At 37.3% G+C, this 16,511-nt stretch overlaps 1 protein-coding gene across 6 annotated transcripts in view; it reads right to left on the bottom strand.

The window, feature by feature from the left end:
• The window catches only part of TAF3 (TATA-box binding protein associated factor 3), a 193,657-nt gene that overhangs the window by 48,883 nt on the left and 128,263 nt on the right, over positions 1-16,511 (bottom strand). For 5 of the 6 annotated variants that reach the window (XM_066279814.1, XM_066279816.1, XM_066279817.1 and 2 more), the window contains one exon: positions 3,233-5,052. In XM_066279814.1, the coding sequence (XP_066135911.1) occupies positions 3,233-5,052 (1,820 nt within the window). The remainder of the gene's footprint in view (positions 1-3,232; positions 5,053-16,511) is intronic. The other variant, XM_066279815.1, reaches the window with a different exon arrangement.

The following is a 16,511-nucleotide window of genomic DNA, read 5'->3' as shown; positions in this document are numbered from 1 at the left end:
AATCTCAAAGATCTATGGTTAATAAATTAAGTCATACAATACCTACACTAACACAAATAGAAACAAAAATTTTAAACTGCTCTGAAATGAACTGTTAGTTATATCACTGCTAAAGCCATCATGGCTGTCTCTGACTGCTCAACATAAATGCTCTTAATACGTTTTCCATAAAAAGTTAGTTTGATGCTACTATAAAAAGGTGAAAGACCAAACGCCTAACCTTGACTAATACATATTACTGCCCTTAAAGGGGAACTAAAAGATTGTGCCGAAGTCATCATACTTTGCATTATTACGACTATTAGAAGAATAATTTTTCTTTCTGATAGTGCATCACTGAGCCAGGTGCTTTGCATACATTATTTCACATAAGCCATTTTTAATTCAATTAGGAGAGTATAGTGGTTAAGAATATCAATTATAGCCTGACCAGGTGGTGGCGCAGTGGATGGAGCGTCGGACTGGGATGCGGAAGGACCCAGGTTCGAGACCCCGAGGTGGCCAGCTTGAGCGCGGGCTCATATGGCTTGAGCAAAGAGCTCACCAGCTTGGACCCAAGGTCGCTGGCTCCAGCAGGGGGTTACTCGGTCTGCTGAAGGCCCGCGGTCAAGGCACATGTGAGAAAGCAATCAATGAACAACTAAGAAGTCGCAACGCGCAACGAGAAACTGATGATTGATGCTTCTCATCTCTCTCCGTTCCTGTCTGTCTGTCCCTGTCTATCTCTGCCTCTGTAAAAATAAATAAATAAATAAAAAATTTAAAAAAAAAAAAAAAAAAAAGAATATCAATTATAGCATCTGATGGCCTGAGTTGAGATTGCGGTTCCTGTTAAATGACTTACTGTGTGTTTGGTCTTTGGCAGGTTTATTGATCTCTCTAAGCCTCTGTTTCTCATCTTAAAGTGATAATAATTGTAGTAACTACTTTATAAAATTTCATGAACTCATATTCGTTGGGGGGGCAGGATTAAGTGAGGTTGAAAAAGAAGTCAGTATTTAAGTTACTACTTCAATTTCTACTCCTTGTCAAAGGCATTTCCATGGGTTGTGCTAGCTTTTGTCCTTTCCTATCTGCATAAAAAGCTAAAGTTTAAAAGAATGCCTAGGAAGCATAAATAATATTTAAACACTATAACCTCAGCCAACTCACCCTATCATATACAAGTTAGCTAATACAGCCCTATGAAGTAGCAAATCTATAGTTCTACCTTTTAGAAATTGATTCAGAATGGAATAATAACACTCACTACTACCATCACCATCATCTCCCATTTACTTGGCATTTACTATGTGCCAGTTACTAAGCATACCTCAGATGTTACCTAATTTAATCCTCACAAAAGTAAATTTCTCACAGCTAACTAAGTCAAGATTTGAACTTAGGTTTAACTCTACAGACAATACTGTTTATTATTTTTAAAGACCTTATAAAATAGCTGACTTTATAATTTCTTATCTTTTGTCGCTTATCTTCTGATCCATAAACCATCAATACTGACAGGAGGACTTTGTAGGCTTCTGTCAGGTGAAATCTGTGCAACTTGTAATTGAGCCTTTGCCTCCAGCTGAGGCAGTCTGAGGAACTCTTCTCCCCAGAATCAGGTAGATATTGAGGAAAGACAAACTGTTGTTACAAAGCTAATCTGATGGTCTTTACTCAAATTCATAACAGCTGTTGACACAACCCCACTGAATCTCCAAAGTAAAGATGGTGATGAAAGCAACAGTATCCTATTTGATTCCCTGAGAGCTCAGCTACCAAGTTACTAGGTACATGATGGATAAATGACTAAGGGCTGCCAGGCAAGACCTCTAGTAGTAAACATTCTGAAAGGTGAGGTATATACCTGCATGTGTATGAGCTGGCTCTTGCTGGTTGTGTGACTGTGAATTGGACAAATCATTCTCTCAGGCTCAGTGTCTCATCGGTAAATGTTGATAATACCTGCTGGACCTGTGTCACAGATGTGTTAGAAGAAAACAGGTATGTGGAAGTGCCAGGTACTACACAAATAAAATATAACTATAAAATGATTACAATGAAAATGCAAGGTGAATTTCTGTTAACTTGCCAATGTTCAATTATTAATATCAGAATTTCCATTCTATTTTTTTGTATTTAAAATAGCCAAGGGCTATTTATTAGAGAAAGAATAAAGTTAGGCAGAAAAATGTGAGAGTTGCCATCACTTCTTATCAGCTAAACTAATTCTTTTAGTTAAGTTTAAAATTTAAAATATTGCAAAAGTATTGGCAATAGATCTGCTCTAGGTCAAATATATCATCTTTTATTACATGGAAAAATGACTGTGTATTATTTTGTAGTAAACCTCATGGAGAAATGCTTCTAGAGAGCAGAGGAAGGATCTCCAAGGATCTGTGTATATGGCACCAAAGATATTTGGACACCTTTTAAGAGTTTGAAAAAATTTTCAAATCAATCATCAACTACTGTAATCCAAAGGACCATGGACTGAAGAGCAAACCCACTAAAGCAAAGGTCACATCCTGAGCCCAAAGGATTGAAGTCTTAGTTTCTACAAAACTGCAGGATACATACCAGTTTCTTTGGCTATATACTATATAGAAGGCTGACTTACTTACACTGTAAATATTTGGGATCATTTTCTGCCCACCATCCAGGCTGTTAGATCAGCCTAGATACTAAGAAATATGTCCTAATCTTATTAAAGCAGAAAATAGAGAAGGATAAGAAATACTACAGAAAGTAGTAGACAGCCATAACATTAAATTCTTGCAAAAATGGCTCATCCAAAAAAAAAAGTGAGTAAGGAAAAACTCCTTTGGGCCTAGTTATCCTCTTTAAATAGTGCCGTGGTTTTGCAAGCTCTTAGAAAAACAGATGCTGTCTTTTTTGGGTACCTGATATTTGGGTACAAAATAGCATGTAGTAGGCCTGAAAATTACAAAAATATTATTCACAGCTTAAGATTACAGATTTTAAAAAAAAGACTGCCAGAAATGTGTATGGTTAATAGAGTTTATAGTCTGTAGTTAAGAGTCCTCTTGGGCTATGTATTTTTAGCACTTTCCAGTGTACACGGGGCTTGATTACAAGTTTGTGGGTTTTAGAATTTAAATTAAATTTTGTAAACCCATTACACACATATTTCCAGCATCCGAAATACAGATATAACAGCTGGATTTGTTTACCTGCACTTTTCAAAAGGACTTTTTTCAGATAGTGCCAAAAATGAGAAACTGCTTACTTTTTCATGCTTGTGTTTCTCCTTTTCTTTTTCTCTCTTCTCTCTCTCTCTCTTCTCTTTTTCCCTTTCCTTCTCTTTCTTCTCCTTTTCCTTCTCCTTCTTTTTCTTCTTTTCCTTTTTATCCTTTTTCCTTTCCTTCTCTTTAGGTTTCTCTTTTTCTTCAAACAGTTTTTCAGGAAGCACTGGTGACAGAGAGGGCAGCATGGCTGGGATGCGCACGGCCATGGAGCTGAACAAGGGCAGAGCCATGTCCTTGGAAGGCAGCATCAGAGGGGCCGGGGCCACTCTCACCTTCTCCTCACGACTCTTATCTTTCACTTTGTCTCTGTCTCGCTTCTCTTTATCTTTTTTGCTTTTTTCTCTATCTTTCTTCTTATCTTTATGTTTCTCCTTCTCCTTTCTCACAAGTCCATCTTTCAATCTCACTTTGGAATCAACCTCTTCAAATTCTTTTATTTTAAACTTATAGGGATCTGACTCTTCATCTTTGAGGAACTCCTTCCATGGATACTTGGCTTCCTTGCTGGCCTCCTTTTCTTTTTCCTTCTCTTTAACTCTATCCTTCTCTTTATTCTTGTCCTTGCTTTTGTCTCTTTCCCTCTCCCTGTCTCTCTGCTTCTCTTTCTTTTTCATTTTTGTCTTCAGTTCCTTTTTCAACTTCTTTTTGATGTCCACTGAGGACGGCGGCTTGGTTTTCTCCTCGTACAGCTTGTGCAGAGGTTCGGGCGTGGGAGGAGAGACTGAGGGAGAGGAGAGGTATGGAAAGCTGGGTGTAACGTTGGAGGCTGTTCCCATTTTTGCTTTCCGTACAACCTCATCAATAGAGGCGTCCATTGTCCAGGAATTATCAGAACTTGAAGTTCCACAGGAAAGAGGCAGAGGAGTGGATCCTGATTTAGTGAAATTGTTCAAGGAAGTGGAAGCTTTTGGAGTCATACATTCTGAACTTGAAATTCGCTTAGGGCTGGTAAAAATGTCTCCTTCTGATTCTGACCCAGAAGAAAACTCAAAAGGATCTGGTTCTCTTTCGGCGCAAGCTCGCGCAATCACAGCATCAATAGAGTCGTCAATTGTTTTGTCTGCCACAACAGCCTTTCTTGGGGGATTCTCACTGTTCAGCTTCCCGGCCTCAGGGGGTGTTTGTATTTGTTTTACCTGAAGGGTCTCTTTACTAATTTTTTCACTTATTGTAGCTGAAGGAGTCCTATTTGGTGTTTCAGGTCTGGCTGGTGCTTGGGGAATATGGGTTATGACCTTGGGACTCTTGGGGCTTTTGGGGCTCTTAGAACGCCCAGGAGATTTCTTTTCTTTGGACACAGTTTTTGGTGACCGAATAGGACTTCCGACTACTGATGGTGACTGAGTTGTTTTGGGTGATTTAGCCTTCTGTCCTGGAGAACTAGTTTTAGTCTTTGTTTTAGGTGTAAATGACTTTGTTTCTAAGGGTTTTGCGGTTGGCATTTGTGATTTTGCAACTGGAGCTAACATTGGTGGCTCTGGTGACGGAGGTGTGAGGTCTGTACTGTCCTGTACGTGGACTGGAGAAAGCATCGGTGGAATTTTTTGAGTGTTGATTGAGCTGAGCGGTTCTCGGGCTTCCAATAATACTACATCCAGGGTGTCTCCTTTAGTGCATATCAGTCGTGGTCGCTTCACGGCAGGCATTTCTTCAGCTTCAGGACTATCTAACGGTCTCTTACCGAGGAAATTCTCATCATTAATAATTTCCTCCTCCTCCAGTTCATCGTCTTCTTCCAAGGGAACTTGCATGGCTTCTGCTGATGTCCCCCCATCAGTGGGCACCTGCTCTTCTTCTTCTTCTGGTAAAGGAAGAGAAAAGAAGCATTACTGGAATATTTTTTTTAAATTAACAAAAATGCCTGGCCTGTGGTGGTGCAATGGATGGGCGTCAACCTAAAATGCTGAGGTCCCTGGTTCGAAGCCCTGGGCTTGCCTGCTTAAGGCACAGACAACAAGTAATCAGTGAACAACTAAAGTGAAGCAGCTATGAGTTGATACTTCTTACTTCCCCGCCCCTCTCTCTCCTCTCTCTGTAAAATCAATTAACAAAATCTTTAAAAAATTAAAATTAACAAAAGTAATGATTACTAGGAAAGAAAAAACAAACATGATTTTAGAAAAGAAAGAAAAATTTTGACAGTATTTAGAGAGTAAAGCCATTAAGTTTTCAAGGATCGTCCCAACATGCATGCTGTCATTCTTTGAAGAGTGGCAATCAGTGACAACAGATACAAATGGTGGTTTTCCTTTCAAGTGGTTTTGCCCTATTTTCAAAATCTGGGGTATGCTAAGTATTTCCTGTTTGTCATCCGCTCCCTTTTATTAATTTTCTCAACCAAAATAAATGCCATCTTTCTCTTTTCTCTTCCTCTTGTATACAAGTACACACACACACACACACGTACTTCTAAAAATCAAGATATTGATTATTATGTGACTACGATCCTTAGAAATTACAAAAAAAGCACAGGACTTTTACAATAAATTTTAATTCTTGGATTTTGGAAACACAAACCTCCAACCTGGACCCAATTCATAAACTACTTACATCTCCTATTTTGCTTGCCTGATGTCAGTGACTTTAGAGGCAGTGTGGTGCAGTAGAATACATATGGCTGTGGTATTAGAAAATGGTGTTTCAGCTGGTGGTCTGGCAACACAGCAACAGGCCTTGGGCAATCTCTTAACCTCTTTGAGCCTGTTTCCTGACCTTTCAAAAGGGGCTAATACTACTGGCCCTGCCTACTTGACTGAGTTGCTGTAAGATCAGATTATTTCTTTCTATACCTATTAACTAAGCGTATACCATACATAATGCACAATAATAAAGGCTGAAAGAGCTACTGGAAAAAATCAGAAATAAATCATGACCTAAGAGAGCTTGTGGTTTAACAGGGGATGGTGTATATGTATAGCACACAGGAGGTGAGCAGTACTGTAAGACAGAGAAAGCGCTACAGCAGTTCAAAGGGGAAACAGATGACGGCAATATCAAAGACCTGGGAAAGACTTTACTTATTATGCAGCATTTTGGATTTTTGGTGATTGGAAATGATGAAGTACAGTAACAGGTGACAAAGAGATGTAGGTGGGACATAGGAAATGTGTAGGAACCAGGAAATAATTTGTCTGGAAAGTAGAGTGCAAGGTGGGGTATAATAGAAAATAAGTTTACTAAGGTTGCACCTAGATACTTGAAGTTTTCAATTCCACAATAACGAACATAATCTTTATTCTACTGGTAGTTTGGACTTCGTGAAGATTTTTAGACAAGGGAGAAAAATAACCAGGGTATATGTTAGCAAAATTATTCTGACAGGAACATATGTATAAATACAGTAGTGGTAATGAATAGGAAGCAGTAGAGGCAGATAATATTTTGAAGATGAAAGAAACAGTCTGATAAATGATTAGGTATGAGTGGAGGAAGAGTTCAAACATAATTTCAAGGTTTGAGCCCTAGTGAGTGAGAAATAAAGTCCTTAACAGAAATAGGAAATAAAGAGAGAAGGTAGATGATTATGATTACTTCCATCTCTATATACAGAGTTCAATGAATAGTTAGTGATGCCCAATGAACGGGGAGCTGAAAATAAACTAAAATTCAGAAAACAGGATTGGGTGTGTGTGTGTGTGTGTGTGTGTGTGAGAGAGATATCTTTGCTGAGATAAATGAAATCACAATAATGGATACTAGCATGGGAGAAATAAGGGGCGGTCAGGTCCAGATGCTCTGAGGAGTACCTATGTATAAAGACAAAAGGAAGAAGAACTAAAGAAATACCCAGGGGATCAGGAATGTCAGAGATCAAGGGTAAGAGCTTTCAAGGGGAGGACTAGTGAGCAAAGTCAATGAGAATGAAGGCTCAGTAGAAGTTATGCCACAAAAGCTAGTACTAAGGGGTGGCTAGGGAATGACTGACATAATGCATGTGAAAGCACTTTGTGAGCTATAAAGAACAAGACAATTCAAGACACAATTACTGCTGTAACTTGCAAATGATACTATCATCAGTTCAGTTACCAAGACAAACACCTTGCCAGACTACTTCCTTCCCCTTTCTCCTTGTTTGACTGTGAATATAATTTTCTAATACATTTCTTGTTTTGGGGGGCATTGATTATTTTTAAATTATCTACTACATTTCCTTTAATGTGCTCTTTCCATTTCTACTATTATTATAGTTCAAATCCTCAAAATCTCTTCTCTGTGCAGAAGCCTGAGTGGTCTTTCTACCTCCAGTCCCATCTGCCTCAGAACCATCTTTCACATTGCCTTACAGCAGTGGTTCTCAATCTGTGGGTCGCGACCCACAGGTTGAGAACCGCTGCCTTACAGTGACCTTCTGAAAACACAAGTCTAAGTGCAGGATTCTCCATCTTAAAACACTTCACTGGTCCCTCCAATACTAGCTGGCAAAAGGTTGGATGGAGCCGGAGGGTTTTGTGAAACCCCTTTGAGGTTACTACAGAGTAGAGACTGGGTCCCTAATCTCTGTTAAATGGAATAGTTATACCAAAGGTTATTTATTTTACACGCTGAACTTCCAAAAAAGCTTTTGTTGTGGGGCTAAAAACATGTTGAGAGCTACTATTCTATAATATAAAAATTCTACTTCCCCAGTATGATCTACAGGCACTTTGTCCTCCAACTCAGTAATTACTTCCCCTTTCACTGCCCCGATTCCAGCCATGTGGACTGATCTATAGTCTTCTATCTGTGTCTCTGGATGGGCAACCAACTTCTGCTGCTGGCGATCCTCTGCCCTCCTACACTTTGGTGGCTATCTCTTCTTAGCCTCCAATCAAATGTTTCCTCTTCTGTGACACTTTTTCATAGCAATTAGAAATGCTCCTCCCAGTTTGGCTCAAATCCCAGATATACAAGCAACAAAGAGAGCCTAGAATATTTACTATCTGGGTCTTTACAGAAGTTTGCCGACTTTGGTCCTAGGTCCACCCTATTCAGATAATTTGAATATTTCCTTCCGTTCTTATCCTTACCAGAAAAATAAGATAAATTTCAAATCTACTGAACTGCTCAAGTGCAAACACACAAAAAAATTAGGGCATTCTCTGAGTGTGAAAAATTTTAGAAGTGTTACATTTCTAAATTCCAAAGAACCTTCTCCTTTCCCACTTATCCACAGGCCCATAAATCCTGGTGATGCCAAAGCAGAAGGAGGAAGGTTTCAATAGGCAGCACAGCAGACCACTAAATATATTAAAGTGCTTCCTGTTCTTCTCATCTGGGTCAAAAGCAGCTCTAAGCCTGTAAGTCCCCAAAGCAAGCTCTGGTGAATGCCCAGGGAGAGCAGAGGGTAACTGCTCTACTATAAGCAGTCCCTAGAAAGGGAACTCCCGGAGCTATTAGGAAGATGGTGCTGGGTCTTCCAGATGGAAGGTCTGTTTTATAGGAAAAACAGCTTGAATATTTTTGTTTTCTACACAGTGTATTATTTTACTAGTGTGCAACTCTTTCAAATTGGAACTGGTAAGATTACCACCAAATAGGCACTTGAACTGGAAGAGATATGTAGGCTGGACTGGAAAATACTGTAAATGGTACTTTGAGATACGAACAGACCAACATACGAATTTTTAAGATATGAACTGCGACTCGGTCCGTATTTTTGTTTGAGATCCGAGCGAAATTCTGAGATACGAGTCATGATTCAGGAAGCTGCCGCTAGCTGGCACGTTGGCGCCGGGTCCAGTATCGGCAGTTTGATATATGAATTGACTGACTTACGAGCTCGGTTACAGAACGAATTAAGTTTGTATCTCAAGGTACCACAGTATAGCTTCCCAGCAAATATTTCAGAAAACAGTTTGGTTTACTTGGACTCCAGAGTTAACACCTCAAAAACTAAATAGTGGTTGTTTTCATTTCAGTGGAAAAAAAATTAAAGTTTGATTTAAAGTGAGTTTCCACAAGCTAGGAAAGATTATTATGTTTTTGTTATTTGTACTGTTTATTTTCATTTTTTGTTTATTCAAGTCCCTGCTGCTAACTTGTATGCATCTAGAAGCTTCACATGGTTTAGAAGAATATAAAGGAATTATAAAACTAAACTATTACAAGTGCTAACTTTAGGAATACTTACAAAATATAAATGTTTCTTACACTGATTAGTTTAATTTGCAATTATTTTTGTTTAAAGATTTGATAAGAAATCTTCAATTGTAGCATTAAAATTCAAGATTAAAATGAGAATTTGGATGGAATAGAAAGCCTTAAACTTCAATAAGAACAGGAAAAATGTGGATATTTACAATTTTCTAAAACAGAAATTGTCTGATACATACCAGAGAGTATAAGCAATGTACATGGGAGGCATAAAGCACAGTAATGAATGAACATCTGTGACACTGCCGCCTGATTTGTAAGCAGAATGTGGTGGGAACTCCTTTGGTTCCTCTCCGATTCATCGTTTGCTCTCTGCACTCTGACCCTTACCCCCAGGTAACCACTGACTTGATTTTAGTATTCATCATTCCCTGGTTCCTTCACAGTTTTACCATATTTGTATCTAGTATGCTTCTTTTTGAACTTTTTATAAGTGGTATCATACTAGAATGTTCTGTAGCTTTTTTCACCCAACATGTTTCTAGGATCCACCCATGTTGATGCAGGTAGCTGCAGTTCATTCATTTTCACTGCTATAAAATTGTACTATGTTTATTAATTCATTTTTCTGGCATAAAAGTTTTCTACTTGAGTGAATATATTTCAATTTTTTAAATGTTACAAAATTCCAACAAGTGAATACAGTTGATCTAGCTTATGCCTGATCAAAACAGACTTAATAGATGATTATACAAATGAATTTCTGGCTTTTTATGACATTAATAATTTTAATTTTATGTTCTAAGAGTTTATAATAAGATAAATATGTGATGGCTATTGAATGGCTTATTCTTTACGTTCACTCAAACCCTAAATTTAAGGTTAGTTTCAGTTTGATAACAGCTGCATGGCAATAAAGTATTTTTTGCATATATGTGTACTATAATAAGCACCATTTAACAATAATCTTTAAAATATCCTAAAAGTATACTCATCCATGGAAAGAGTTTTACTATAAAATAATGTATACTGTAATTTGGTTAACAGAAGTTTAATATTATAAGATATTTGACCTTGGTATGTTATTACATAAAGGTACAAAATTAGTAAGAAAATATGTTATAAGCTCTTATTTAACACAAAGATGGACATAAAAATAAAAACTGTGTTCCAAAGTCAAAACTGTGACATTCTGACATGAATATTAGCACCATTTAATTTGAAAGTATGGTGAATTTTTTTTTTTTAACAGAGACAGTGAGAGAGTCAGAGAGAGGGATAGATAGGGACAGACAGGAATGGAGAGAGATTAGAAGCATCAATCATTAGTTTTTCGTTGCGACACCTTAGTTCAGCGGTTCTCAACCTGTGGGTCGCGACTCTGGTGGGGTCGCCTAAAGCCATTGGAAAATACATAATGCATATCAGGTATTTACATTCCGAATTATAACTGAAGGAAAATTACAGTTATGAAGTAGCCACCAAAATTATTTTTTGGTTTGGGGTCACCGCATCACGAGGAACTGTATTGCGGGGTCACGGCATTAGAAAGGTTGTTCATTGATTGCTTTCTCATATGTGCCTTGACCGTGGGGCTACAGCAGACTGAGTAACCCCTTCCTTGAGCCAGCGACCTTGGGTCCAAGCTGGTGAGCTTTGCTCAAACCAGATGAGTCTGTGCTCAAGCTGTCGACCTTGGGGTCTCGAACCTGGGTCCTCCACATCCCAGTCTGATGCTCTATCTACTGCGCCACCTCCTGGTCAGACTAAAGTATGGTGAAAATTAATTGCTAACTAGAGTTCAACAAGTATTCAAATTATTAAATAATACTGGTTAATAATATACACATTTTAAAATAAAGTTAAGCTTGCAATCCTTTTTGAGAAGATTAAAAAAAAACAACAACACTTTTCACTTTAACCTCTCACACCATACTATAAGAGTGCAAGCTTAGAGTTAGCATCTGCAGATCAAGTGGCTATTACCTCAGCCATCTGCCCCAGTAATTCTCCCCCACGATGAAAGCAGTCTGTAGCTGTTGGGGAGACTTTTAGGATAACAGATATTGTAGTAAGGGAAGCTACTTCTGCACAAGTGTTAAGATTCATGCTACTAAAGGTACAGTAAGGAATTATACAGAACCAGTGTGCCCTTTTCCACCTGTGTTAAAATTTGGCCAAAGTCAACAGTGATAAAACTTCTGATTTGATTCTTTTTTTTTTTTTTTTTTACAGAGACAAGGAGTGAGTCTGAGAGAGGGATAGACAGGGACAGACAGACAGGAATAGAGAGAGATGAGAAGCATCAATCATTAGTTTTCCATTGCACGTTGCAACACCTTAGTTGTTCATTGATTGCTTTCTCATATGTGCCTTGACCGCGGGCCTTCAGCGAACCGAGTAACCCCTTGCTGGAGCCAGCGACCTTGGTTGGGTTCAAGCTGGTGGGCTTTTGCTCAAACCAGATGAGCCTGTGCTCAAGCTCGCGACCTCGGGGTCTCGAACCTGGGTCCTCTGCATCCCAGTCCGACGCTCCATCCACTGCGCCACCGCCTGGTCAGGCATTGATTATCTTTTGTGTGAGAATTTATTCAAAATTATAATAACTTGCTATAAGTGATTATTAGCATACTCCATCAGAGAATACCATAAATTTTGATGTAACTCCTTTACTATTAGGAGAAAAAAAGAAGACACTAAAAAAAATAGTAAAAATATATGAAGAACCACATTTAAAGCAGTGTATAAACCCCTATTATTAAAAAAAAATGTTAACTCCTGCTTCCTGGTAGAAGTTCATGTCCACTATCAACAACCTTGTCATATAAATCCACTAAAATCTGAATATTATAATTCAATCAAAGGAAAACACTGCTACAGTAGAAAGTAACTTCAATCTGCCAAATATTTTGCATATATATGGTATGCTTTCTCATTTATCAAAAAAGGGAAACCACATAAAATAACAGAAATGACTCAGGACAAATTTATAGCCACAGTTAGAAATAAAATTTAAAACAGGTATTTTATTGGTAGCAGAATACCTTATCATAATATATATATGAAAAGGAGGGAAGGAGATAGAGATGATCTCTAAAGTAAAGATCTCTAAAGTAAATAATCGATGATTCTAAGTCAACATTTGATTGTAAAATTATGTTAACTTTTTAATTTGACTTATTTTCAAACATCTAGAAAAAAGTGTAACAAGACTACAAAAACCTGCACCCAGATTCACCAAATTAACATTTCCTTTCAGTGTGTGACTGCAAACAAATTGTCAAAATTGTTTTTAAATTACACATAAGAAATAAAATAGTTCCATATTAATGTACATCCTCTAAAAACTTCATAGATGTTGATGGAAGTGAGGAGACACTACAAAGGCTATTCCAAATTTCCTCATTAATGACACAAATAAATAATTCACACAGCTATATTCCCCAGAGTAGTAATGAGAAAAACATGCTTCTTTACCAAACTTTTTGAACAAAAACAAGGCAATAAGGTCTGAACATACCAGAAGGATTTTTAAGGGTTAATTCTAAACTACTATAAATATTGACTTAGAACAAAATATCTTTTTAAGTAGAATAGTAAATGCCTTTAAAGAAACACTATAATATAAAAAGCTCATGGACATTAGGGAAAAAAGGAAATTGCTTGCATATGGAATGAAAGCTTTTTATCTCATTAACTGCACAGTGCATACAACTTAAAGATTCAGTGGTATAATCTTAAACTAAGCAGAAAATATACTTGTTCTTAAACTTTAAATATAGGGATAATAAAATTCCATTTGCATATATTTCATTCAAAATTAACTGTATTTAAAATAAGATTTCTTTTGATTTTTTGCAAATACATATGCAGAAATTAATTTCTGGCAAATGATGACAAAGACTTTCCTATTTTCCTATTAGTTTATCTATCCCACTCTTTTATAACAGAGTCTTCTTTTATTAACCAAGTACGAAAGGATTCATTTAGAATATATGTTTTTTCAAAAATACAATTTTACCTGTTCGGATATTAGGTATAGTTACTGTAACCAGTTCTTTGTAGTGACTCAATACTACTAATGTTCATTCATCCACTCCTTATCCATCCATGCATCCATCCATGCATCCATCCATGCATCCATCCATCCATCCACTGAGTGTCTTCTGAATACCACTGTGGCAAGTAAGTACTATGTTAGATCCTAGGAATATAAATTCAAATAAGATATAACTTACTATCTTTAAGAATCAACCACTTTTTTTGTGGCTATCAGTTCAAGTGCCATGGCAGGGACTAAACAAGTTACATATGTAGCCACATTCAGGGATAAGTAAGACAGAAATCACAATGTCCACTAGAAAGGGAGCTAGACTGAAACTGTATGTAAGACCTGTTACCAGTGCCATTATGCAACCTAGCACAGCCCATTTGCTCTCCCAGACTTGTTTTTTTCATCTGCAGAATATAAGTATTGACATCTGACCTTCCACTTTTAAGAGTTGAAGATTTTCATTTTTAGGGCCATCTCATGCATGTGTAATGACCTAAAGGGCATGACAGAGCAATTTCTGCCCCTAACTATCTCATTGACTATATGCAACAATGCTTGGCATTCTGACGACTTGCTTTATGTCTTGGATAAATGCAGTATCTTTAATAGTCTACCACCAAAATATACTTAAGACTATAGAGCTTGAGGTAAGGAGACTCTGAAAAAATGGAACATACAAGTGCAGTAATTTGATAGAATGCTGAGGATGACAAGGGTTTGGAACACAGGGCACTGCCAGGAGGGAGCAGTCAGGGGCAGCTGGAAGATAAGCAGACATTAGATGCCTGGAAGAGACAGGAACACCAGCAACACAAAAACAATCTGAACCCATTTTAACAATTAATCTTTGAGTTCCAAATAAGGCTAGGATTTTAAAATCCCATCTATGTCCCCTTATAAAACATACTTTAAATTGTCCTTTCTATAACATAACAGTTATTAGACCCTTAAAACACAACTCAACATGTATAGGTGAGTGGCATTTAAAAAAAATATACCTATTTACTTAAAAAAATGAAATTACTAGCAAAGACAGAACAATTAGGCAATGACAATTCATATAGTACAACCAATCAATACCACAAAAAATTAATAGCATAGTGAAGATGATGTGTTATAATACTCATACACACACTGACCTATAAAAAAACACTACTTCACTAACATTCTGCACAATAAAAAACTAAAATGCGATATAAGCAAGCCAACCCGAAATGACACCTAGTATTACAAATGACCTAATCTATATGTTAATACTGTTGTATCACATAACTGCAGCAAGAGTAAGATAACAATATGACTTTGGGGTTTCTATGGCTACATCCTGGGCTAACGTGCCTGAAAGAGCTGGCTGCTGACACCACACAAGCATTCTGAGTGCTTCTTTTTGGTTATTTATGATATGATTTATGATAACGACAACATCTCCTATTTTCTCTCCTCTTCAGATACAATAAATTGCTATCGTTAATCACCCTTTTCAGTTCAACTATGAATACAATAGCATAATAGGACCTAGCTATGGTGATACTGTGGACTTTTTAAAAAGAAATATATAAATACAAGGAGATCTCTCAGACAGTGTCAATATCTCTAATATTTTAATCATCTTCCTTTAAGTCTTTCAGAATAAGTTCTCTTACAACTAAGATTCCATATCCAGGATGTAAGCCCTTCATGCAAATCAAATTCATAAACAAGCATCACACATTTACAAATCATTATCACCATAATTTCCTTAAACTTACTACAATAGTACTTTTCATAAGTCATAGTTTCTTTCCTAAGAGACAATGGCAATTGTTTCTTTCCTGCATTTGTGAAACTAATCTTATTGCTGTTTTTTTTTCTCACCAGAAATAGACAAATTAGGCAAATTAGCTATTCATATAGCAGAAGGCAAAATAGTAGAGAAAAAACAAAAACTTTGCAATCATATAGACATGTGTGATCTGCCTTTGCCAATTACTGGCTATGCAGATGCTTAATCTTTCTGAATTTCAATTTCCCTTTATGCCAATTCAGGTTAACAAACAGTACTACCTCTTTGGTTTTTGAGTAACAGTAAGACAAAGTATGTAAAGAATTCAGGCAAAGTGTTTCATATATGAGTTAGTACAAAGAGAAGAGTAATTCTTCCCTTCCCTGATTTATGCCCTTTCTATGGGCTGCTCTTAGAGGTGGGTCTACTTGCTCATGCGTGGCCATGTAACTTGCTTTGGCTGTTGGATCAGAGTTGGCAAACGTGACATAAGCAGAGGCTTGAAAACCAGTTGCATACTAGGCCTTGCACTCTTGCTGCTTTGGGAAAACTTGCCACCCGCTCCCCATGCGAGTGAGCCAAGGGAGTGGGCTAGATGATGAGAACTGAGCCAAATCAGAGCACCAGCCAAATCATCCGACATCTGAGTAAGGCCACTGGGTCAGCAGCTGATCGTAAATGTTTAGCTGAGCCCATCCATGTTCAGCAAGAGAACTGCACAGCTGAGCCAGCCCAAAATGCCAACTCACAGAATTATGATCTAAGAAACAGCTGCTGTTTTAAGCCACTAAATTTTGAGGTGACTTGCTACATAACAACATATTAATGATCTATTTACATATATATGTACAGTGGGATTTGTGTTATTTATGGTGGTTATGTTCCTATAAAGGTGCCAAAAAACTAAACTAGTGAAAACTGAACCACTGCTTCCAAGAGAAATAAATACAAGTTAGATTCCTATGAAGCTTTGATCAAATATTTTTGTTAGCAAATTACTTACTATATAACCGTATTTTATGTGTTTCTGTTTAAAGGCATTTCATTTAATATATAGTGTTGATTCATTAACATAGAACTTACAACCAACGGCACTATATTATCATGTCAGAATAAAGCTTATCTAACACACATATTTTCTCTATAAGGCACATTGTAGCCTTCCTGCACTTAGAAACACTAGTCCATCAGCATTGTGCTTGGGGTCATTGTAAACAGCATAATTACCAACAAAAAGCAAAAATATTGAAAAATTTGGTACTAAATAGAACTTGGAAACAACAACTGTTCACAGTATGAAAGTTGAAGTAACAGGGCAGAGAGCTACCTTCTAACACAGCAGCACAGGTGTGTGTTGGACAACTCAAATCTT

This window comes from Saccopteryx bilineata, chromosome 5 (assembly GCF_036850765.1).
Source record: "Saccopteryx bilineata isolate mSacBil1 chromosome 5, mSacBil1_pri_phased_curated, whole genome shotgun sequence".
Lineage (NCBI taxonomy): Eukaryota > Metazoa > Chordata > Mammalia > Chiroptera > Emballonuridae > Saccopteryx > Saccopteryx bilineata.
The sequence above is the reverse complement of the archived record's forward strand: the minus strand, read 5'-3'. Positions and strand labels throughout refer to the sequence as shown.